This window comes from Sinocyclocheilus grahami, unplaced genomic scaffold (genome assembly GCF_001515645.1).
Source record: "Sinocyclocheilus grahami isolate Dianchi unplaced genomic scaffold, SAMN03320097.WGS_v1.1 scaffold179.1, whole genome shotgun sequence".
NCBI classification, from domain to species: domain Eukaryota; kingdom Metazoa; phylum Chordata; class Actinopteri; order Cypriniformes; family Cyprinidae; genus Sinocyclocheilus; species Sinocyclocheilus grahami.
This window is the reverse complement of record NW_015505358.1, coordinates 1,093,100-1,118,899: the sequence shown is the minus strand read 5'-3', so window position 1 is coordinate 1,118,899 and position 25,800 is coordinate 1,093,100. Positions and strand designations below refer to the sequence as shown.

The window sequence follows — 25,800 nt, the reverse complement described above, 5'->3', positions numbered from 1 at the left end:
TGTCAATATGGGGTGCTGTGTGTACATTAATGAGGAAAAAAAATTACTTAAATGATTTTAGCAAATGGCTGCAATATAACAAAGAGTGAAAAATGTAAGGGGGTCTGAATACTTTCCGTACCCACTGTATATATATATATATATATATATATATATATATATATATATATATACACACCTGACAGACATATTGCTCTAATATTAAACTCAGCATGCTCTGATCACCATTACAAGGAGAGAACAGCTCGACTCTAGTGCTCCGGATGCTTTGGCAGGCAAAAACCAAGCCAAACTGAAAGAAAAGCTTCTTTGGTCGTCTTGTTTGCGTGAGGAAGGAAACTGTTTGCACTTCTCTTTTCTAGCCTGTTAAGCTGCATCACTGCCAGGATTGAGAGGAAAAAAGATGGACGACCCCTGGCGAGAGGAGGTTTATCTTTGATCAGCGCCGCTGTGTCCTCTCGCTGGCCGGCTGCGTAAATGTGCGAGACAAACTGTCTCCTCTCCTCCGAGAGATGACACTCCAATTATCAGTCCCGCACTGAGGGGAACACGCAGATGTAACTCATTAGCTACAGTATCATTCTGACTTCCTCTTATTTTTATGCCCAATAAGAAAATGGTGGCCATCAGGCATTGTTTATCGCGTGTCATAAACAATGCGCCGTGGGTCTCATGCGTGACCATTCCCAACAGTCATTATTTTATGCTGCCCGGCCGGTTTGATGAACACAGAAACATTGTTAGTGTCAATAAACAAAAGTGAGTCCTTCGCATGCGCCATAAAACTGAGTGGTGTGCATATTTCAGCCCGAACACCTCCAATAGTTAGCTCTTGTCATTTTTACGCAAAGTCCGCAGGCCAAGGTACACATTAGACAAAAGGGTCAGGAATACATTTAAACACTTTGGTACAAAAAGAACATAAACACCAGTGAAGAAAAACAAAGATCTGTCATTGACCGAGCCTGAGCAGGAACTTCACCCCAAAGACTGGATGAGAAAAAGAAAGGATAGTTCACCCAAAAAATGAGAGATCATCATTTACTCACACTCATGTTGTTCCAAACCATATTAGTTTCTTTCTTCTTTCACAAAAGGAGATGTTTAGCAGAATGTCCTGGACGCTCTTTACCATGCAATGAAAGTTGAGCTTCAAAAAGCGCAAAAGTGGTATAAAAGTGTGATTAAAGTACACTGTAAAAATGATTACTGGAGTACATTTGACAAGAAAATACAATTTCAGTCTTTCTACTTCAAAATTTCATGTTTAATTCAATGTGTTAACTGCCATTTCTTTGTAATTATTAGTGAAATCAATACTTTTATAATATAAAATTATATATGTAATTGTATTTATAATTATAAATTAAACTATAACTGAAATTAAAATATAAAAAACTTATTTTATTTCACCATTTCTGATTTCCATTCAGTTGATATACTAAAAAAACTAAATAAAAGTAAAATTTATAAAATTAACATTAATAAAAAGTATACCACATATTAAAAAAAAACACTTTTACTAACAAAATTACTAAAAATAACTAACTAAAGTACAATAAGACCAGAAGATATATCAACACAAACTAATTTAAAATATTAATATAACTTTCATTGTGTAACAATGAAACTAAAATAACACTGCCATACAACTTGCATGCTATATTTCAAATCATACAATAGCTAGGAATGAGGAAAAGGCGAAATTTTCAGCCATTATTTGTTGAAAATCTTTTTTCACCTTAGCTCTTAAATCTCATTCACATTTTCGTCTTTTTTAAACTTGAGTGCAAATCAGATTTGAGAGCTGCGGCAAAAGGCATGATTTTCAGCAAACAATGACTTTTCTAATGACTTTTCAAATAAAGCTATTGTTGGCTCTGTCGTACAACTTCAGATGTATAGCACACCTTGGAACAACATGAGGGCGAGTAAATGATGATAAATGACAGGACTTTCATTTTTGGGAGGACTAACCTTTAACGTGTAAATGAAAGGTCTTGAGACAAGATAGCAGAAAGCTGCATGAGTGTGCATTTCGCTGACCGTAATGAGACGTTGCCATAAGTGCAACTCCTGCTCGTGCATATTCATGAGCAGCACAAGGCATTTGTGGGAATGTGTGTGAGCTCTGGTGTGTGTGCGCTGGCGCCCGGCGGGATGGGGATACGCGGAGAGGTCCTGTCTGTGTGGAGCCGGCTGAATTGGATCAAGGCTGCGGCGCATATGAGATGCCGTATGACCGGGACTTCCCCGCCGTCAGGCTGCCAGCGCTCAAGTCTGCCTGAGAGTTCAACTGTATCAATGTACAGTCGTCCCGGGTCAGAACCGCCTTCAAACGCCTTCGATCTGAAATCCAGAGAGCTTAGGAAAATAGACATGGCTAAGTGTGGGTTTTAATGCAATAACGAATTTCAGACCATCTTCCTACTCTCTCTCGGGCGTATCTGTGTCTGTAAAATCTCCACTGGCTTCCAGTTATATTTAGGATTGATTTTAAAGTACTTTTACTCGTTTATAAATCAATCAATGGCCTAGGACCTAAATACATTGCAGATATGCTCACTGAATATAAGCCTAACAGACCACTCAGATCATTAGGATCAAGTCAGTTAGAAATACCAAGGGTTCACACAAAACAAGGGGAATCTGATTTTAGTTATTATGCCGCCCGCAGTTGGAATCAGCTTCCAGAAGAGATCAGATGTGCTAAAACATTAGCCACATATAAATCCAGACTCAAAACTCATATGTTTAGCTGTGCATTTAGTGAATGAGCGCTGAACTGATTGCACTGTGTTTTATGTATAATCTTTTTCTATTCTTAACTGTTTTAATTAATTTTAGTTTTTTTTTTAAGCTTTTTTTTTATGATTACTTTAATTCTCATTGTGTATGAAATGTGCTATATAAATAAACTGTCCTTGCCTTGCCTTAAAATCATCAGGTGAGTTTCATGCAGTGGATAAGGATCACTAATACAGCTCTAAATGATCACTCATGTTAAGTGTCTTATTGTTTTTTCAGAGCTTTTATATAATGTATGTAATACATTTTATGCAATGTATGTATAATATATGTAAAAGTGTATGTAAAAATATACATTTACACACACACACACACACACACACACACACATACATATATATAAATATAAATAAATAGATAGATGCAAAATATATAATATTATTTATATTTACATTTATATATAAATTGAGGGATTGCAAATAAACAAAAACCTTTCAATGAAAATCAAGGTCAATAATTTAAATTATTTGATTGATAGATAAATAAATAAAAATATAATAAATAAATACATATATATATATATATACACACACACATACACAATAGAGAGAGATACATTAATATATGTAAAATGGTAGGATTGCAAATAGCTGAGACTGAATCAAGTTGCGATGAAAATCAAGGTCAGTAATTTAGAATAATTTTTTAATTATTTGATAAACTAATTAATTAATACACACAAAAACAAACAAACAAATAAACATACATACATACATAACATACACACACACATTATATATATATATATATATATATATATGCGCTGTGAGACTGCATCTAGTGCACAAACACTTTTCAATGAAAGTCAAGGTCTCTGTTGGTTAAGCTTAGTTTGGGATAAAGTTTGGGAATCCCTGATCCAAGTCATGCCACAGTCAGTAAATTAAAGGCATGGCATCATAAAACCCAACTGATCTTGATATTGCTTATTTTCTATGGAAATGCCCAATGAGGGTTTGCTGTAAACAGTGCTATTATAATCAGAATCTGAGCTCTGTCCTCAAGCCTGAACTGAAGAAAATGCTAAAAGCGGCATGATTTAGAGTAAAGCAGCACCTTCGAGAGTTCTGGCTAAAGGATTAGAATTGTTATTGTGCTGTGGAGCCCCGTTATTTGGGGAGTCGAAACACAGCCAGATCCAGCGCACTCCAGTGGGGAAGTGCATCCCCAGAACTCCGACTTAATGGGCCGTACTGTACACCACCTCGCTGTGAAGTGGGATTTGGGGGTCAGCATGTGGAAAAACCCACCGTAAATCAATAGCATCTGAAACAGCCAGGAGGGCTCGCAGGCAGCGCTCTGCACTCTCGAAGCCTGAAGATGAGACTTTATTCAAAAATAATAGCCAGTCTGTTTACTGCGCCACAAGATGGATTACATGGCATTGAAATAAATACTTCCAGATGCGGCTCGACAGAAATTACACTGAAGAAGAGGGGGGAGAAAAAAACGACTCCATAAATCTAGAGAGAGAAACGGCAAAGCGTTTTCTGGCACCAAACGCTCGTGCTTCTAATGGCATAGTATTTTCATATCAATGCTTCAACAAACAAGAAAAGATAGGCTGCCATTGCCAACACTTTGGCGTAAAATAAAAACAAATCCAGCTCTTTGTGTTCAAAATCCAGGAAGTTGCTGTTCTTTCTCTGATAAACTTATTTCAAAGACAAATATTACGCTTTACTTCAAATGGCGCCAGTACTCGGGCTGTATTTCTGCACTGGGAGGTTTGAATATCATTTTGATAAAATATTGCCTCTTTGGAAGACTACCGTATGTCGTTTTCCCGTTCCAACTGACCCACTTCTGAACACCGCTGCTAGTCCGACCGTTCACTTGACATCCAAGAAGCAATTTCATGGAGTAATAACGAGCTATTCAAACACGGGGAAGAATGTCTCTACTTGTAAATGTGTAATTGTTAGGGAAGGTTTCACAGGAACTGCCGTCCGATGCCAATACGAGGGATGCGACTGGAATTCAGGGATGTAAAACCTGCTCCAATGGGCCGTTTATAGTGCAGTGTTTATAAGGCATTGAAAAGGGCACAGAAACAGGGAGTTCTGTGGATGTCAGCAGTCCGGGACAAGACGTCCTTCCTTAGATACGGAAACGATGGAGGAATAAACGAGAGAGAGGAGACGCATCCCTAGTTTGTTGTCTTTGGCCCAAAGGCTTACGTAAAGAGAGAGCGGGGAAACCGCAAGTAAGGTACAAAATATTGCTGTCACAGCAACTTCTAAACATGCATAAGGGCCAATGAAATTGAAACAGATCTAGTAAAGACGAAAGTATCTCGAGATCTTTAAGATTTTGTCTGAATTGTTTAAGCAAGATTTACTATTTATATAGCTATTAATACTATTTATTTACTATTTATAACAGCCTAGCATAGCAACATGTTAAACCACTTAGTACCCACCCCCCATTGACATAGCAATAAATTGATTCACGGATCGATTCTGCGATTTTCACGAATGCATCACGATTCTCTCTTGAATCGATTCTGAGCTTAGTTTTTAACAGCAGATGGCACTGCGTGTTTTAATAACAGCCGTACTCTGCTTGCTTCCAGTTCCTTACACACACACACACACACCACTTGAACCTAAAATAATCATTCATAAAGTTCGAAAAGGTTGAAGCCAATTACAAGAGTGTTCACAGCGGGTTGTTTACACATTAATCTCGCATCGTAAAAGCGAGATGCAAGTATATTTAACCACACAAATTTCTCAGCCGAATGCACAAGTGAATAAACAAGGTTAAAAACTAGCCTAGAGCGCCATCTGCTGTTAAAAACTAAGCTTAGAATCAATTCCAGAGAAAATTGCGATGCATTAGGAAAATCAAATCGATTTATCGTTGCACCCCAACTAAAAATCACTTAGAATATATTAGTAACCACCCAGAACCTCCTAGCAAAGGCATACCAACAACCAAGCAACCACAAAGTAATGCGCTAAATAAAATTTTTTTAAACACCACAGCTTTGATGTAACAACGCACTAACAACCGCTCAGAACATCCTAGAAACCGCATAGCTATATACTAAAAGCCAACCAGAGCTCTTGAGCAACTACTCAGATCCACCTAGTAACTGCATAGCAACACCATAGCAACACCCTGAAAAAGAAACCTTAAAATAAATTAGCAATGGCATATAACACCCTAACAACCAGTTAGAACACCCTAGCAATCACATTTCAATGTACTGAACACCACCAAGAACATCCACAAGAGAAACCACCTAACGACCACCCAGAAACCCTTAGTAACTGCATAGCAACGCCCTAGAAACCCATCAAAACTCCCTAGCAACCACTTAAAAACAATCCAGAATGCCTTAGCAATCTCCCAGAAGTCCATAGAATCCGCTTAGCCATGCCTTAGAAACCATATAGCAACATGCTAAAAAAACTTCATAATTTATAACAACGCCCCAACAACCATATAACAATGTACTAAAAACCACCCAGTACTCCATAGCAACATCCTAGCACAGCTCTAAAAAAAAACCCTCAAACCTTCTCAGCAATGACATAGCAGCACCCTAACAACCAGTCAGAACTCCAAAGATACCACGTAAAAACTAGTCTTGCGTAGCCAAACCTTCAGACTGACGGCTGAAGGTCTGGAATCCATGGCAGCTTTCATTGGCCAAGGCCCGCCCATGAGGCCGTTTGACCGACATGTCAAACAACCAATCACAGTTTGTTTCGTTTCAGCGTCATGTTTCAGGGCGTGGAAATGTCACCACAATAACAGACCGGTGTGTAAAACTCTCGGATGTATTTTAAAGATTCTGTGCTGCGAACTTTAAATATTTCACATACTTTTGAAAATCCAGCATTTAGTTGATCCTGATAAGTGTTCGTCATCACAGTAAACACGACGGCTTTCTTCTTTCGTGAGGGAGTTTGGCGCCACGGCATCTTTGTCTCCCGGAAATCCTGTATAGTTGAACCAATCCGATGACGACTTCAAAACTCCTGAAGTGTTTTCACTTTTGTGTGCCATATGCATCAGACGTTCAGCCAACGTTCTGTGGCCGTGACGTCTGAGGCTGAGACTACATAAAAACCATCCAGAACATATTAGTAACCACCTAACAACCACCCAGAAACCCTAGTAACCATATAGCAACGCCCTAACAACCGCATAGTGAAACCCCTCTGGTTCTACTCACCCCACTTTGAGTGGGATTCGAACCGGCGTTTCCAGCATGAGGCGGGCACGCTAACAAGGACGCTAAAGATCACAGCCTCTAGCATCAGTTGCTAGCGCACCTCTTGAGATCAGGAGAGTGAGGTTTACCCACACAGCTCTTACCAGCTGGCCTCTGTTACAATAGCAACCTGCTAAAAACTACTTAAAGGGGAGGAATAATGCTATTTCATGCATTCTGACTTATTTACACTGCTAAAGAGTTGGATTCTCATGTTAACATGACCAAAGTCTCAAAAAACAAAAAAACTAAAATTCGAGTTGGACGTATGACAGAGTATTTCTGTGCCTTCAGGGTTCGTATAAGTTTTAGAAAGTTTTTTTCGAGTAGGCCCTGTAGTGCTGACTGGTAATTTTCAGATATCTGTGCACAAAAAAAAAAATCAGGTTATTACATTTACACTTACAACCAATTAGTGTTGGGAAGGTTACTTTGGAAGTGTAATAGGTTACAGATTACAAATTACCCTATTTAAAATGTAATAAGTAGTGTAACTATTTCAATTGTTGAAACTATTTCAAATGTAACTGATTACATTTGATTACTTTTCTAAATTCTAACAAATATTTTTAACCGTAAATCATTTTCAAACATTTAAACATGGCAGGGTTAACCTTACAGTAGTACTCAACGCTGATTACTCTCAGACTTTCCAAATCCTTCATCACATGAATTAAAGGGGTCATATGATGCTGCTAAAAATAACATAATTTTGTGTATTTGGTGTAATGAATGTGTTTATGCGGTTAAAAAAGCCCCGTTAATTAAAAACACATTAAAAAAAACACATTATTTTCCACATACTGTACATTATTGTTTCTCCTCTATGCCCCGCCTTTCTGAAACGTGTCGATTTTTACAAAGCTCATCGGTCTGAAAAGCGAGGTGTGCTCTGATTGGCCAACTATCCAGTGCATTGTGATTGACCAACTATCCAGTGCGTTGTGACTGGCCGAATACCTCAAGCATGTGACGGAAATGTTACGCCTCTTACCATACTGTGATACCGTGCCCCGGCCGGAGCGACGGTGTTGTAAATACAACTTAACCACTGATTTCTAGTTGTGTCCTCTTTTGGAAAGCCAAACAATGTAGTTTCGCTTTCACAACGAAACACATAGCGGGCTTGAGAACGGCGCGGCCGGCAGATTCGACGAAGGAGCGTCTAGCAGCCTTGCGGCAACCACATGTGACGACCCCGGGCTGGACTCCGCTTCGTCCACGGGGAAAGCCGATCCGGCAATCCACAGCGCGAAATTGATGTATTCCCTCAGCGACCAGCACGGATCAGCTCTAGGCATGACGAAGCGGATATCGTCCTCTTTTTGGAAGACCAAACAAAGTAGTTTCGCTTTCACAACGAAAAACACAGCGTCTTCACAACATGGCGGCGGCGGCAACAATACTACAGCGAGAATAAAAGTTACACCTTCTTTCTTTGCGTGAACATTTGGGTGGCGTTATGCAAATCTACCCACATCGTGACGTAGACATGTGGGGGCGTGTTAGAACGAGCCGTTTTAGGTAGGCGTGGTTGACTCTTAACTTTTAAAAAGAATATCTCTTTGGATTTGAGGCTTTAGTCTTTGCAACTTTACAGATCTTCTTTATGCACCAAGAGCTTGTAACACTCCAAAGAGAAAGGACAAATTGAAATCGCATCATATGACCCCTTTAAGATTCTAATAATTAAATTTTAAAGCACAGCACTTAAACAGACTTTTAAAGCACTGGAACACATTTTTATCACTCGCCATGGTGGCAACTCTCAGACAGGTTGTAGCCTAAAGCTTTCAGTGACAATGTGGATTGATGTAATTGGCGGACATGGTGCGCTACAAATTCTAAGAGAACCAATCAAAAGCATCACAATAGCTTTACTAAACTGCCTTTAAATGGCAGGAGGCATTGTGCACATCAAAAACAGGCAAAGCAACAAACTAATATTATTCAACATATCCTAGCTTTTTACAGAAAATATTCATATGTAATCCCCTTTATAATCGTTAACATTTTTATAAGTTACTGTAATTTAATTACACATTTTTTTCTCTGTATCTGTAACAGATTACGGTTACATTTATTTTGTAATCAAATTACGTAATTCTGTTACATATAACTAGTTACTCCCCAACACTTCTTTCACTTCATGTACTTACAACACTAGAAAGCACTAGAAAGTTTTCCTAGCATTAGCAGGTCAAATTAAGCGCCAGAGAAGGATGTTTTCACCCGACATCTACAAAACTGGCAGAAACAAACACAAAAAGAAAAACAATTGCATCTGATGAGCCGCTTTTCCACAACAGCAGACTCTGGAATCAAATAAAAGTATACTTCTTCTTGGCCGGTGACTTGCTGTCCTTACGGACGAGGAGGTAATTGCGTTGCCCTGTGCGTGAGTGTAATCTAATGATCTCAGAATGATTGTAGGTCTTGCGTTACCCTTTTAATTCAATTTCAAAGTTAATAATCTCACAATGACTTGATTTTGGTAATTTGAGGCCGATAAAGCCTCCAACAACAGTCACTGGGGCAGACATTTAAATTACATAATGCTATACATCCACAATGGTGAAACTTGAGTGAAAGCGAACCGTTTCCAGATTGGCGATTCCTCTTCGTTTCAATCTGGGGGAGTGTTGAGAATCTCACATGCATTTGAAGTTAATATGTCGACTTAACTGCTGGCTCGATTGTACAACGTCGGATGTCTGAAACATGACCATGCCGCCGAACACGCCAATAGATAACGGTCCACGTTAATGAGAAAGTGGCGTGCCTCACGTCTGTCAGCGACCCCACATACACTTGACCTTCCAAACAAGGGCTTAATTCTACCTTTAGGGTTTTTTTAAAAGACCAGAATGAAAAGTGCTTATTGATGCAATTAATCATGAGTTTAAACTGGCTCCAGTTGCAATAAAACCCAGCCAATTACATGATAACTCGGTTCTGACGGCACTCACTCAGTCACTCGCATCCCCCCCGTCTAATTATTCCTGTGCCATTCCCAGTAAGGAGCCGAGATTTACTCATCAAAGGCGAACACAAGTGGCACTAGAGAACATCTGGAAGTCTTCACTCAGCATCATACCCTGGAAAACCTTATAACACCTGTTTTATATATTAAACAATACACCGCGTCCCTGCACAACTCCCAGTTTCCTACATGCCGGGCTCACGGTTTATGCCATGGAAATCCAGTCACATTTGTCCTGCGTTGCTTGGCGACAATGAAATTGAAAAGACTTTTAAATTAATTTAGAGACGTAACAAGAACATATTTCCATCATGCTTTGGTTTGCAAAGGCAAAGCAGTTCTTACTGAATTTTTGGAACAAACAACACGCAAGAGATGGGAGTGAAATATCTCAGGATGTTATGCATTTCCAGGGAGCTCTTTTTGTAAAACAAGATAAATCTGGTGTAAAATGAATTCAAACAGTGATTTAGTGCTAGCCGATAACTGAATAACATCACTGTAAAAAGTAAACAAAAACAGCCATGCAAAACAACTATTGCAAATTGCTTATTACAGAAACGGCTTAACAACCAGTTAGAACACCCTAGCATAGCAACATCCAATAGCACCTTAGCAACCACCCAGAACCCCTTAGAATCTACATAGAATTCCTTAGAAAGCAAAAAGCCCCTCAAACCTGCTGAGGGTAACAACGGTATAACAACTGGTCAGAACTCTGAAGTAACTGAATAAAAACCTACAGAACACCTTTGCAACCACCTAGCAACCACATAGTAACGTTGTAGGAACACAAAAAAACCCCCCTCAAAGTTCCTGAGGGTAACAACGCCACAGCAACTGGTCAGAACTTCCGTCGTTACCAATAGAGTTCAATGGAACGAACCACCATAGTTAGCTAACGATGCTTTTGGGAAACGCACCACAGAACTCCGAAGCAACTGCATAAAAAAAACAGGCAGAACACCTTAGCAACCACATAGCCACACCCTAGCAGCCACATAGTACTGTGCCAAAAGCAACTCAAAACACCTTAGCAACAGCATAGCAACACCTCTGCATCATGGCAGTGAGTTGCACACTGATTTATCAGTTTCTTAAAAAAACACTTACGCTAACCATGTTTTATATTTCACCAGACTACATAAGAAGTCTTTCTGTGAGTCTAGAAGTGATCTAGTGCTTTGTAAGTTGATAATTGAATTACATCCAGTGTTGAGCAAGTTACTTCCAATATGTAATACATTAAATATTACTAGTTACTGTCTTTTGAAAGTAATTAGTTACATTACAATATTACTGTCTCTGAATTGTAATGCGTTACACTACTTTTGAGTTACTTTCACCAAAATATCCACAGAAGTATTATAAAATGCCAAAATGTAGTTTATTGCTGCTCATTCTACATCCGGTGGAGGGTAATGTGGTAGGTCTATAAAGCATAAAATTATAAAATCATATTTAGATACCGGTATGTAGGTCTACATTAATGTTACGTTGTAGTTTAGGTTAAACAAACTGTATTATTACATTCATAAATAAAGCGAAATGTTATAATGTACAAACAATAAACACATTATCTAGCCTATAGGCTATAGTTTAAGAAGAAAACAAGAATGAAAATGTATAAGTTGCTAAACAGGCCAAAACGAATTAGGCTAATTCAATGCGAAACTGAAAGCAAGCGTTCTCGTGCAGCCCACCTCTCTCATTCGGCATTAATCCAATTAAATGTGTCCATATTTGAGATGTATTTGAATGCTAAACTATTATTTATGATATAAACCAGGCTTACTTAACGCACTTAAAAAACATCCTCGTCACATGAGCAAATGTGTGTTTGGCCCGAGCTCAGGCTGAATGGCATGGATTGTACTACGCAGTACGCACTATTAACCAGTGTATCTATATGTTTGGTTGACTGTATTTTATTCTGAAAATTAACAGGCTGCAACGTTTGCAATGCTGTAGATGTGTGTGCGTGAGGCGCCGACGCGATCGAACAGCGGAAACAAACAACAAAAAAAGTCCTTTTTGGTCATACAGATCTTTCCAAACTGCAATGTGTTTACTTTTATTTCTGTCATCTCGGTTTCCTTTCCGTGGACTTTCGTAGAGTGCCGCGCCACACAAATAGCCTATGAACCAAATTCAGCATATCTCTCAGTCTTTTCCTTTCGTTTTGCTAATTAGGCTGTCAAATATTTCGCATATTCATTATAATACTATGATTTAATAAAAACAAATTTTGTTATTTTTAATTAAACTTAATTTTGCTTGTCTGCGTTGCGCTCGTCCGCTGTATTTTTTCTCCTCTCTGACCCGCAGCTCTCTTCGATAGCTTAGTGTTAGTGGCACCAGTCCAGGTGTTTCCAGGTTTTACTCGCGCTATTTCTCCATGTTGAGAGTTTGGTGTCGCACATATTGCACCTGACTATGCATTCTTATCCTTTTCTCCGATTAACTGAAAATAACAGGAGTGTGTCCATCTCACAAATGTAGAATCCCTCTCTGCAGTCATCTCAACCATCTAATTTCAGCAACAGGAATTTTTTCTCCTATGCTGTTTTGCGGTGTTAAAAATTCACCAAATAATTTTGATTTAAAATATGTTGTAACTTGCGTTACTGAGATTGTAACGAGTAATTATATTACCCAAATTGTATTAGTAATGCGTTATATATAACTGCGTTCCAGCAAAAAGTAATCTACTACTGTAATATTATTACTTTTGTAATGCGTTACTACCAACACTGATTACATCACAATGAAAAGTAACAAATATAAGTATTTAAAACAAAAACAGCCATACAAAACCAACATTGCCAGATTTTCTGGCAGCTGTTGGCTTGGGAACCATCAAGTAGGCCATTATTGGTAAATTGCTCATTACCTGTGAATTGCAGATTGACCACAATAGCAAAAGCCTCTAAATTGGCTGTGAGAAAGCCTCAAAGCCTCCAAAAGTCATTTCTCAAACGCAGGCTAGCACTTAAGACACCCACACCCCTGCGCCTGATGGAAAATTATAACTTGCAGTCAGCGAGCTGCAAAGTCGCATATGCGAAATAAGCAGGCATTTCTTCAGCTGTAAACAGAATTTACGGAAAACAAAACAAAATTAAATCTCCTTTGTATTTCTAAAAAGGATCGAAATTCCGCTTATTTAATTCTCCAGTAGAGTTATGTGGCTTTTATGAGGAAAATTACACTAACCACAAATTGCGCTAAACAATTCCAATACTTTAGGGCTTGACCACTTTAAAATGGGGCTGCGCTGCGATTATAAATATAACTCTTTTACGGCTCTGTTATTACGCACTGAGAAGGGGGAGAGCGGGCCAATCTTGTGGCTGTAGCGCCTGATGGCCTCTCTGATGTGGGCTGGTTGGATGGCACTGCTCTGAGCCTCCGTGCCACAGGCCGCCGCGCTCTGCAACAGAGAAGACAGAGAAAATACAGCTCACATTATTGCTAATTCAAAAACACGGTGGGAGTCCTGCAGTGTAGTGCACAAACACAGCCCGGCGAGGACACGGTGCACACAAACACACACTTTTGGGAATCAAAATCGGCCGGCGCTTTACCTCTGGAGAGATATAAATGCTGTGTCATTTGATGCTTTATGACCTCGCAGCACAGGGTGGTTCTGATATATAGAGGCCTGACAGTAAACGTTAGTGCTGTGTGTGATTGGCTGTAATTGCAGTGTCTCTGAAGTCATTGGAGGGAAGGGAACAATTTCAACTCGGTATCTCTTAGCAGACGAGGGAAAAACAACTTCCCTATTTGGATGTTTGCAATAAACATCAGAGAATCTGGAGTCAGTAAAACAGGACGAGTCGGAAAATATTGAGTCATATTTCTTGCTAATGTTTCCACTGCATATGAAGAGGCTGGAATCTATGATAAAATAACCTCTGGGTTTTACTTCTAATGTAAAATAAACAGCATTAGGTTGTTTCTTTGGTTTCCTGAGTGGCCCATTGGTGTGAGATTAGGGCGGGATTATCTGTTTGTTTGACCAATGGCAGACGGGAGAATTTTGCAGTAATAGATTGAACCACCTTCAAATGTAACATAAAAGTTAAGAATTTAGTGTAGAAATTGGCACCACTAGTCATTTGTTCACATTGAACTAATTATTAACACATTGAAGTATATTTTAGCTAAGAATTATATACAATAATAATAATAATAATAATAATATTATTATTATCTAAAAATAATGTAATTATTTATTAAAACGTATTATTAATAGTACATTGTTTGAGAATTTAATCATCATATACAGTACATACATTCATGCTTAAATACTATAACAATAATAATTTAAATAAACTCTTTATTATTATTAATCATTGACATTTATGCATTTACCAGATGCTTTTATCCAAAGTGACTTACAAAAGAGGAACAAAAGCAATTTGTCACTGAGTCAACAATATTTGTAATATACAATGCCATAATATTTAGAATTTATTTTAGAAATAATATCAATGATAACATGTATTATTATTATTATTATTATTTCTACTAATATTATTATTGTCTTATGATGATTAAATTCTCAAGCAATGTATTATTAATAATAAATTTCAAATTAATTAAATTATTATTTATATTATTTATTCATTAAAATGATTATTTAATATAATAATAATAATAATATCATTATTATTCTATATAATATATATTTCTCAGCTAAAAAATACATTAAAAATATATAATTTTATATCATTTACAAAACCTTTAAAGAAATCATACATTTTACTGTCCATGTTAAATGTGAATAAATGACTAGTGGTGCCAAACCGACACACTTCACCTTATGTTATATAACAGAAATATTCCTGGTTCACCACTACTTAAAGGTAAAGCGTGTTATTCCTGGAGAAACAGGTAGCCCCGCCCACAACTCACCCCATTGGTTGAGCCTATTGTTATGTCTGGCCCAGTCGGGTTTCTCAAATAAACACACTGCAATTCCATTAAACAAACACTATTGGTGCAGTGATCACACACTCATCTGTAATGCACTGGAAGCTAGCTAGGCTATAGATGATCAGTCAATATTTGTGTACCTTCTTCCTTTTCCTCTGTTTAACCTTACTGCTGCCATCTTGGTTCGGCCCACCGTTGCCCTGGGCCATGGAGTGCATCTTTCCCTGGTGTCCCGTCAGCGGGCCGCTGGGAGTGGATGGCGGTGTGTTTTCCGGAGAGTCCGTCTCCTTTTTGGTGCTTGCAGCCTAAAGATAAGACAGAAAAATCACATACGTGAGCACAAATTCATTATTATTTTTAAAAGAGTGATGTTAGACGACTGATACACATACAAAATCACAATGTGCCCACCCTTCTCATACACAACACTCGCTTTTAGGCAACTTGTGACGTAAAAAGGTCACGGCTAAAAAACACCACCCTGAAAAACATCACCTGCAGTCTTACGACACGTCTTGGTCCTATCACTCAAACCACAGGGTCATTCTGTCACTCTCACCACATGGGAACGCGACAGACCCCCAAGGTTTAGGAGAAAAACAATACTGGAATTCAGGCTAAAAAATAACATGTGCTCTTCCAGACCCGGAGTGGCCTTGGCCGAGTCCGGAAAAAGGGAGAGAGAGACAGATGAGGTTTTTGTGGTTTCAGTAACACAGAGGTCCATCCATGGAACGGATCCTGCAGCTCAAAACCACCTTGGACAAACTTGGCGGTCCTGCTTGGCAAGAGGTCAAACCCGCGGAGCAGGACGCTCTTGTTTGGTTTTCTTGCTCGGAGAAAGCTGCTGACATGACCGTTATCACCAGTAAAGTCATTTGAACTATTCTATAGCATCACCAATCAGCAACTAACATAATAAAACATTTTAATAGTGATTGACTTAAAGGAACAGTTCATCCCCAAAAAATAAATAAATAAATAATAAAAAATTAAAATCCTGCCATCATTTACTTTTGAAAACAAAAATGTTCATGCTAGTCTTTACTCTGCAATTTTAGGAGCTTGACTGCATTTGTCAATTCATTTTCATTGTTTTCTGCACGAGTCCCCTTGAGTCTGTGTGTATTCAGGTTTAAGTCCCCACAAGGATATATAAACCAGTATACACACACACACACTATTATTGGGGATCATTGCTTTAACAACAATTTATTTGTCAATTCATTTTCATTGTTTTCTGCTGAATAAATGATGACAGGATTTTTATACACACACACACACACACACACACACGTCTGGTCAGCTATCCTTGTGGGGACTCTCCATAGGCGTAATGGTTTTTCTACTGTACAGACCGTATATTCTATTGCCCTACACCAAACCTACCCCTCACAGGAAACTTTCTGCATTTTTAGATTTTCAAAAAACTTAATTCTGTATGATTTACAAGCTTTTGTACCCGTGGGGACCACAATTTAGGTCCCCATCGTGACACGAGTCCCCATGAGTCTGTGTGTAGTCAGGTTTAAGTCCCCACAAGGATATATAAACCAGCATACACACACACACACTCTATTATTGGGGATCATTGCTTTAACAACAATTTATAATTTCGAAATAAAACATCCACAGTGTTATTTTAGCATTATTTATATACTATTATAGTATTAATTAATATTTAAAATTTTCTTTTAATTTTATATTTTCATTTAATTTAATTTTAGTAATTTTGTCATGTATTTTTGTCATTTTGATTTTTTTTTATTTCTATTTATTTTCATTTCCGTTTTAGAGTATTTTAGGACATTTCCAATTTTCATTTAAACTTTCATCTAATGTTATTTAAACTTTATTTTTAATTTAGTTTTTAATAGTCATTTAGTTAACAACAACAACAACAACAACACTGATTACCAAAAAGTAAACTAAAAAGCGATTTGTTTACCTCAGCCGAGGAATTGCAGTACTGGATGAAAGTTGCTGATATGGCGTGTTGAAAAGGATCGCCTGTTTTGGGAGTCATATCTTGTTTAACCAACAGGGCAAGGTCAACAACCTAAAATATAAAACCATATCAGCTTATGAGTAATGGCACTTGATATGAAGAACAAGATGATAATATTTTTCCCAGGAAACATTATATTGAACGCTCAAAGCACTGGAACGCTTCCGGGGTCTAATTTCAGGGGTTTATTGCACTGAAAAAGGGACTGAGCGAAAGTAAAGTGGCAATTTAGCAAAAGTCAGAGTGATTTCCTGAAATGAGACAGTGTGTCGTTTTAGTTCATCTGAAGCACAATGTGATGTCATGCTCCTCGTTTGGCTGGGTCTGACAGCAGCTCACCTGGGCCACCGTCTCGTAGGCCAGATAGGACAGGATCTCCATGGACATGGCATTGGGCTTCACATCCAGACTGCTGCAGTCCAGCCACTCACGGAATTTCGAGGCCTTCTTGGCTAAACAGAGCAGACAGTTTGAGTCATTTTGAGTGAGAACATGATGTGCTGATGCACACTATAAAAAAAATGATTGTAATTTTCAATGTAAAAGACTCTAAAGGTGTTAACAGTAAAAACCTGTTAATTGGTTCCCTTACTACAAATGGTGAAAAACTTTAAAGGGGTCATATGATGTGATTTCAATTTTTCCTTTCTCTTTGGAGTGTTACAATTTCTTGGTGCATAAAGAAGAGCTGTAAAGTTGCAAAGTCTCAAATCCAAAGAGATATTCTTTATAAAAGTTAAGAGTCAGCCACACCTACCTAAAACGCCTCGTTCTAACATGCCCATATGGTAAGGGACGTAACATTTCCATCACACGCTTGAGGTATTCAGCCAATCACAACGCACTGGATAGTTGGCCAATCACAGCACACCTCGCTTTTCAGACCGATGAGCTTTGTAAAAATCGACGCGTTTCAGAAAGGCGGGGCATAGAGAAGAAACAATAATGTACAGTATTTGGAAAATAATGTTTTATTAACCTTAAACCACATAGACACCTTTCATTACACCAAATACACAAAATAATGTTCTTTTTAGCAGCATCATATGACCCCTTTAAAGGATTAGTTCACTTCCAGAATAAAAATTTCCTGATAATTTACTCACCCTCGTGTCATCCAAGATGTTCATGTCTTTCTGTCTTCAGTCGCAAAGAACTTAAGGTTCTTGAGGAAAACATTCCAGGATTTTTCTCCATATAATGGACTTTAATGGGGATCAATGGGCTGAAGGTCCAAATTACAGTTTCAGTGCAGCTTCAAAGGGCTCTACACGATCCCAGCCGAGGAATAAGGCTCTTATCTAGCCAAACGATTGGTCATTTTCTTTAAAAAAAAAATAAAAAATCTATACTTTTAACCACTAATGTTCATCTTCAGCCCGTTGGTCCCCATTGAAGTCCATTATATGGAGAAAAATCCTGGAATGTTTTCCTCAAAAACCTTAAGTTCTTTGTGACTGAAGAAAGAAAGACATGAACATCTTGGATGACACGGGGGTAGAGTAAATTATCAGGAAATGTTTATTCTGGAAGTGAACTAATCCTTTAATAAAACCCTAATGGGATATAAAATACTGTTACATTTACAGTATATTAACATCGGTTAATAAAATGTACCTTTTACTGTAAATTTAAGTTAAATCTGTAAAACCTAAAACTATATAATGAAGAATTATCGGATTTATCTTGTTCCACTGGCAAGGATAGCTTACAGAAGATCTGTTGCTTAAAAAGGGGGAATGGGAAGTTTCAGAACAGCAAACTACCTATCAGAAAGTAAGTAGTATGCAATATGCATACTGTGCACAGTAGGTAAGTTTCCTGTATGTATGGAATATGGATTACCTGTTTAGCAGACACTTTTATCTAAAGTGAGGGCAGTTTGTCCGAACAGCAACTATTCGTAGTAAACAATGCCAAATTTCAGTAAAAAACTGATTAGTAAACCAATACTGCCAAAGTGTATAGTTAAAGAAACTATACAGTATATCCTACAATGCAATGCCCTTGATTTGACTTTCCATTTCCAATGTGGTAAAAACACCAAAAATCAAATGCAATTTCTTAATTTGATTCATTACTTGTTCAGACTCAAAAAAGACATCAAATTGAATTAAAAATGCAAAATGTTTTTACTTGTTAGATGAAAACAGTTCAATTGCTGAACTGAAGGAATAGATCAACCAGAAATGAACATTTGCTGAAAAATACTCTCCCTTAGGTCTTCCAAGATTAGGATGAGTTTGTTTCTTCACAGATTTGGAGAAACGTAGCATTGCATCACTTGCTCACCAATGGATCCTCTGCAGTGAATGGGTGCCGTCAGAATGAGAATCCAAACAGCTGATAAAAACATCACAATAATCCACAAGTAATCCACACCACTCCAGTCCATCAGTTAATATCTTGTGAAGTGAAAAGCTGCAATAATCAATAATCCATAATCATGCTTCCTCCAGTGAAAAAGTCCATCCCCTATTTTCCTCTCACATCAAAATCCACCCACATATTTGTTTAGAACAGCTTTAGACTTTTTGTTCACTCATAAATGGTGTTTGATCTGTGCATATTTCTCTCCTGATTCAGATGAGATTACTTTTTTTATTGGAGAAAGCAATAGTTTGGATAGAGGGCTCTCATTTTAGCTGAAAGCAATGATTTAAAGTTTAAAAACATATTAATGATGGATTTGTTTCTTACAAACACACAACATTTGGCTTCTCAAGACGTTAGCTGATGGACTGGAGTGGTGTGGATTACTTGTGGATTATTGTGATGTTTTTATCAGCTGTTTGGACTCTCATTCTGACGGCACCCATTCACTGCAGAGCATCCACTGCTGAGCAAGTGATGCAATGCTACATTTCTCCAAATCTGTTCTGATAAAGAAATAAATGCACCTTCATCTTCATCTGCACAATTTACATAAGTACAATAAGGCATTTAATGTCAGACATACATACCCCATTTAACCACAAATGCTCAGTTTCCATCCTGTGACGTGTTTTCGGTCAGATTTTGTGTGTACTCAGCATTAGTGTTGTGTAACAAGGTTATTGAGGCACATTTACTGTGCTGTTGTCCCGACCTGCAGCTCGATGCCAGTAAGACATCACAGTTACTGGAGCGGCACTAAGCCAGTGAACATGTTATTAGTGCTGAAATGTGGCCTTCAAAAGCCAGCAGTGGTGTGTTCACAATCCCACAGCTGTGTTCTTACAAGTCCTCGGGCATAGAACTGCCAACCGAACAACTCATCTGAGATGATATCTGACGCGCTGCAACTGACATGAGGAGTGCTGCGCTCTACACTGATACTACAAACCATACCTGACCTGCTCATGCAGCAACAAAACGGTCGCATTTATCAATGCATATGTAGTGAATCCTAGAGAAAAAAATTCCTTTAGCTCAAACAGCAGAATGCTGGCAACACCAAGGTCATGGGTTTGATTCCTAAGGAATGTATGAAGTGATAAAATGCACACCTTTAATGCAATGTATGTCACTTTGAATAAAAGTGTCTGCCAAATGGATAAATTAAACAAAATGATTCATGCATGAGAACAAATACTCACAAAAACTCAGCTGCCGACTTTCACAGAAATCACTGTACTGACTAGAATCCATGTTTCTGGTCACCTTCTCAATTCTCTGTATAAATAAAATGAAAAGCTGAATATTAATTATCCTCAATATCATGTGTCAACATCATAAAACACATCTCAAGAAAATATGAGCAATGCAAGTCCACTATTGTTTTTGAAAGGTCTCTTCTGCTCACCAAGACTGCATTTATATGATCAAAAATACAGAAAAATCAGTAATATTGTGAAATATTATTACAATTTATAATAATAGTTTTCTATTTGAATATATTTTAAAATGTAATTTATTTCTGTGATGTAAAGCTGAATTTTCAGCATCATTACTCCAGTCTTCAGTGTCACATGATCCTTCAATAATCATTCTAATATGCTGATTTGCTGCTCAAGAAACATTTCTGATTATTATCAATGTTAAAAACAGTTGTGCTGCTTCATATTTTTATGGAAACTGTGATAATATATCTTACTAAATTTGGTATTAGTCATATAATTTTTTTGGACCCCATAACACTCTTCAATGAATATATTGCTGTATCTTTGGAGCTCCTGTGTGACGAAATGGTTTAAACCAGTTTTATCAGCAACTCTAAGGATTCTACATGAAGACAGTCATCATTGTTTCCTCATTTTACGTCTTGTAATGAAACGGCACAACATAACAAGAGAAGGACTATCTGTGAAAACTTTAAGAGAGCCATGCGCAGTAATAGCAACCCAACAGGTCTGACTTGGATTTACAGCAGAGCGTGTTAAGTTGCAGGTCAGAACCTATAATTAGACGTTTCCTCATCCTGGACTAATTTCATACCTTCACATAACAGTCAATTTGAGCTCTCCACCAGGCTGTGTGTCATAAAATAAAAAGGTTCAAGGTTTACGAGTGCTTTTTTCCCTCCTCGTGCCGCAAAGGGTCTACAGAGAGCTGTGTCTCCGAGAAGCGGCGGGTTCGAGGCTGAGGATAGTCTGACATGATGCTTGGGGCTCCGGGCCCGACGCGAGGCAGCCTGGATCGCTTTCAGGCCACCCAAACCAACCGGAGTATTTTTATTTAGTTAGCTGGCAGTCATTGGAAATTCCATCTTTGAAAATACATATTAATGATGCTGAGTGCCTGCTCGTTACACAGCGCTGGAACTGCGATTTCTATTAGCATCGTTAAGAGCCGAACGGAGGTCTCGTTTTGCACTCGGAGGGGGAATTCGCAGCAGTCTCGGTGTCTGGGTCCCGCTCCAAATTGGGCCGCGAGCGATACGAGACTGGAGCCGCTGCACTTTTAAATAACTCTTGTCAAGCGGCTGGCCTGAGACAGGAGAAATGTTTTGACTGTGGCTTATTGACTGAAAAGAGCAGCGGGGGGATTCGATGTTTGAATACTATGTTTAGCCGCTGATTAAATCAAAACGTTGACCCACCTGCTAATAGCCAAATTATACCCACAACTGACGCGGTGGCCGTATAGGAGGACGTTGGCAAATATTTGATTTGGCCGCTGGTGACTTTCATTTCGTGCCAGTGTGGTCTGGATAAAGGGAATCTCAATTTGTACCACTGCTAGCAATGAGATTTCCATAGGCTGAGGCCCAAGATATATTTTGGATATCTAGTGTAGTACTGTATATTTCACTGAGCGCCACTCGGTGATTAACAGCCCGGGGCAGGCTAGAATTAAATTTGTGGGGCATTTCATTCAGACGCACGGCTGAGTTTAGACGATCAAACACGGATGAGTTTAAAGCGCCTCTGTTTTTGCGTGAACGAGAGTCAGTGTTGTAGATACGAGGCCTGGGAAGAGATTTAAATGAGCCGTAACATCACTCTCATGTTGAAGAGACTCAATAAGACTGAAGCTGATGACACACACTTTGAACTTCAGTTATTGTTGAAAGAGCAAACTGCTTCAGGTTCACTTTCATTTCACATGCATGTAATTCCCAAAAATTTTACCATTACATGCTACCATACATAAATGATGATGGTAACATGCAACGATACAGAGTTATTACTATGGGGGGAAAAAAACATCATTATGTATACACAAAGAAACTCAATGTTTTTTAACCAAAGTGGAAATATTACAAATGAAATGGGTTAGGAATTATATTACAATTAAAATAATATAGTATAGTATTACAACAGCATTGTATATGGCAAAAATAATATGGTAAAAGAGGTCTTGGATAATAAAAAAAAAAGAAAAGAAAAGAAAAAAAAAAAAAAAGAAAGAAAGATCCACTTTCAAATGCAAGGACATTGTGAATTAATTAAAAAAATAAAAAATAAACAATAAAAAGAAAACAACGTTTGAGTCTTTAAAAAGAAAACACCCTCAGAGATGCTTTTATCATGTCATTCAGACTCAAAAAACTTCCACTATATTAAGTTCACATTACTGTTCTTTCAAAGAACAATCTGAAAGTGGAAAAAAAAACAAAAACAAGAACTATCCAAAGTCATGTGAAAACCCAAGAGTTTACATGGCCGTTTTCGGCATTTACGATTTCCTAGGGAATTTGCAAAGTACAGATCACCAGTGTCCCAGAATAGAATCCTGCTGTCATCATGGCATTAAGGCAAAACAATGCGGATCCCACACATCATGACAAAAACACTTTTAAACATTCCCATCCGAACGCGGTCGGGAAAATAACAGATTGTCAAAAGATCTTAAAGGGTCCTTGGGAAGATGGATGATCTGCCGGAGGAAATACAATCCACACACCGCTGACAAAAGAGAGGCCATCGCCGGCTGATCAAGTGTAGCAGCAAGCGGATGAATTATACCCTCATCCGAGCCGATCGCTGCCGTCCTGGACTGGACATCTGACAGATGTTTGACCCGCGAGCTGTGGCTTTGGAAATCCTATGAAATAATGGCCTGAAGTATTTACACAAGTGCTGTAGTTTATTCACAGCAGTGAGAAAATCTGGAGAGTAAACAGGCGATGCAAATGAGGGCTTTGAAATGGTCTCATTTACGGTAATAAAAGTGCTAAGAGTAGTAATAGACTCATATACTGACTAAGCCATTGAATCAGAACATATTTAGTTTTTTGGCAAATGGACTTCTGTAAACATCTCATGGTTTTCAAACACTCTAAAATTTGATTAGTGACCAAAAAATGCAGAATCTTAAAAACGTCTTCATCTTTTGTAAAATATTTAAATATAAAATAATAAACATTTAACAAACAATTTAATAATACATAATTGATATAATAAATTTAATTATATGCAGACATGCATATAGATAATAATATATATATATATATATATTACAGAAAATTATATAAATGATGTATAATGTTTTTAAATGTTTATTTTGTTATATATATATATATATATATATATATATATATATATATATATATATATATATATATATATATATATATTAATATTATATAATATTACATATAGACAGGAAATTATATATATATTCCAAATGTTTATTATTTTATACACACACACATAAAATAATTACAAAATAATAAACATTTAAATACATAAATAAACATGTATAAATAAATTTTACACATATACAAGATTATAAAGAATACATTATAAAATAATTAATTATATAATTAATATAAGGATAAATAAATGTAATAAAACTATATAAATGATTAAATTATATGTGTGTTTATATATAATATATACAATACATTTAACATAATAATAGTTTTTATAATTTTAGAACATTTAAAATGTATATAATTGTATATAAATCTGAAAAATAAATAGCATTTAAAACTGAATAATTATAAACATTTAAAAATGTAAAAATGATAAGCAAAATCAAGAAGAAAAAAAAGAACAGATGCTTCTACACTGGCAATTGAAAAACCCATATTAGTCAGCCTATATATATATATATATATATATATATATATACACGCGTATAACAAGTGAACTTATTCTGAAATCTGACAACTACATGATCACACATAACATGTGTAAGCAGCAGGTAAGGTGAGCAGATGGAAGAGCGCAGGAAAACCAGACATGTGCTGTTAGTCACCAAAAGAGCTGGTTAAGGAAGACGAGGGGGTGGCAGCGGGTGAACGGGGCACTAGATAAAGCAGCACAGTGCTGTGTGGTTAAACCATAAAGCTCCTCTCTCCAGGACTTCATGAGTGGGGCAAAGTGGGAGGCCCAGAAGGATATGGTTCCTTATTCTCAAAAGGTTGTCCTGATAGCTAAAACATACCCATTAAAACACTCAGTAGGAACAAAGTTTTGGGGGAAACCGCAGGCTTTCTTGGCCACATCCAGAACTGACTGGGGCTCAGTTTTAATTGAGAAGTCTCATGATAATACCCCCTTGTCCACGGTTCTTGCTTCAGACCTTTAATTACATCTTTCAGCTGTGACCATTTATTTCACTTGGCACAGCAAGAACAAAAGGATAGAGTTCATGTTCATCTCGCAGAGATTCAGTGCGTTTAATCATGTATCAACGTCCAATTTGGACTGATAAAAGAATTGCATCACCACATCGCTTTCCTAGATTGGACTGAAAACGCTCCTGTTGGCGTTTGACATGTCGATTCCTGCTCTCTAGTTTCACTCATAGCGTATTTGCATGTCTGTCTGCTGTGCACAGAGGAAAATATCACAATGGAAACTCAGATGAGATGTTAAGACTATTAGTGGAGGACGATGAAACCCAGTCGGACCTACTGACAGCAGTCGGAGCCCTGCTTTCTTGTCTTTTATGGAGCAGTAGTATCAAAACCACATGTTTCAGTGTCGTCTCAATATCAGGTGCTTCTGTGGTTCATGACTACGTGTTTAAACACCTTGTTTGGGTCAAACTTCTGTTCCACAATGATTACAGGAATAAAGTGCACTCGTTCATAGTGTAATTTAAGTGCACACGCCGTCTGAGCTGTTTGAGCACTTGATTCACTAAAGAAACTATATTGGAAATTACTGATGATTAGTATTTGCACCGATAACTGCAATCTAGACAGAATAATTTGACAAACAATGTTGAAAAAAAATGCACAAAACCTTTTACTAGGCTAGTCACTGCTGCTATAAGCACAAAGACAAAAAGATAAATAAATAAATAATTAGTTGAAGAGGCTGAATTACATAATTATTGTACGAAAAAATATATATATAATTGTATTATATTTCAAATAATATGGTAAAAGTATGATAATATGGTTTGATATATATATATATATATATATATATATATATATATATATATATA

At 37.5% G+C, this 25,800-nt stretch overlaps 1 protein-coding gene across 1 annotated transcript in view; it reads right to left on the bottom strand.

Annotated features, from left to right (window-relative positions):
* supt3h (SPT3 homolog, SAGA and STAGA complex component) overlaps positions 1–25,800 on the bottom strand; it is a 123,921-nt gene that overhangs the window by 9,131 nt on the left and 88,990 nt on the right. Inside the window, exons 7-11 of the mRNA XM_016284034.1 lie at positions 20,550–20,625; positions 17,311–17,423; positions 16,912–17,022; positions 15,104–15,268; positions 13,342–13,452 (exon numbers count right to left, since the gene is read on the bottom strand). Coding sequence (XP_016139520.1) covers positions 13,342–13,452; positions 15,104–15,268; positions 16,912–17,022; positions 17,311–17,423; positions 20,550–20,625 — 576 coding nt within the window. The remainder of the gene's footprint in view (positions 1–13,341; positions 13,453–15,103; positions 15,269–16,911; positions 17,023–17,310; positions 17,424–20,549; positions 20,626–25,800) is intronic.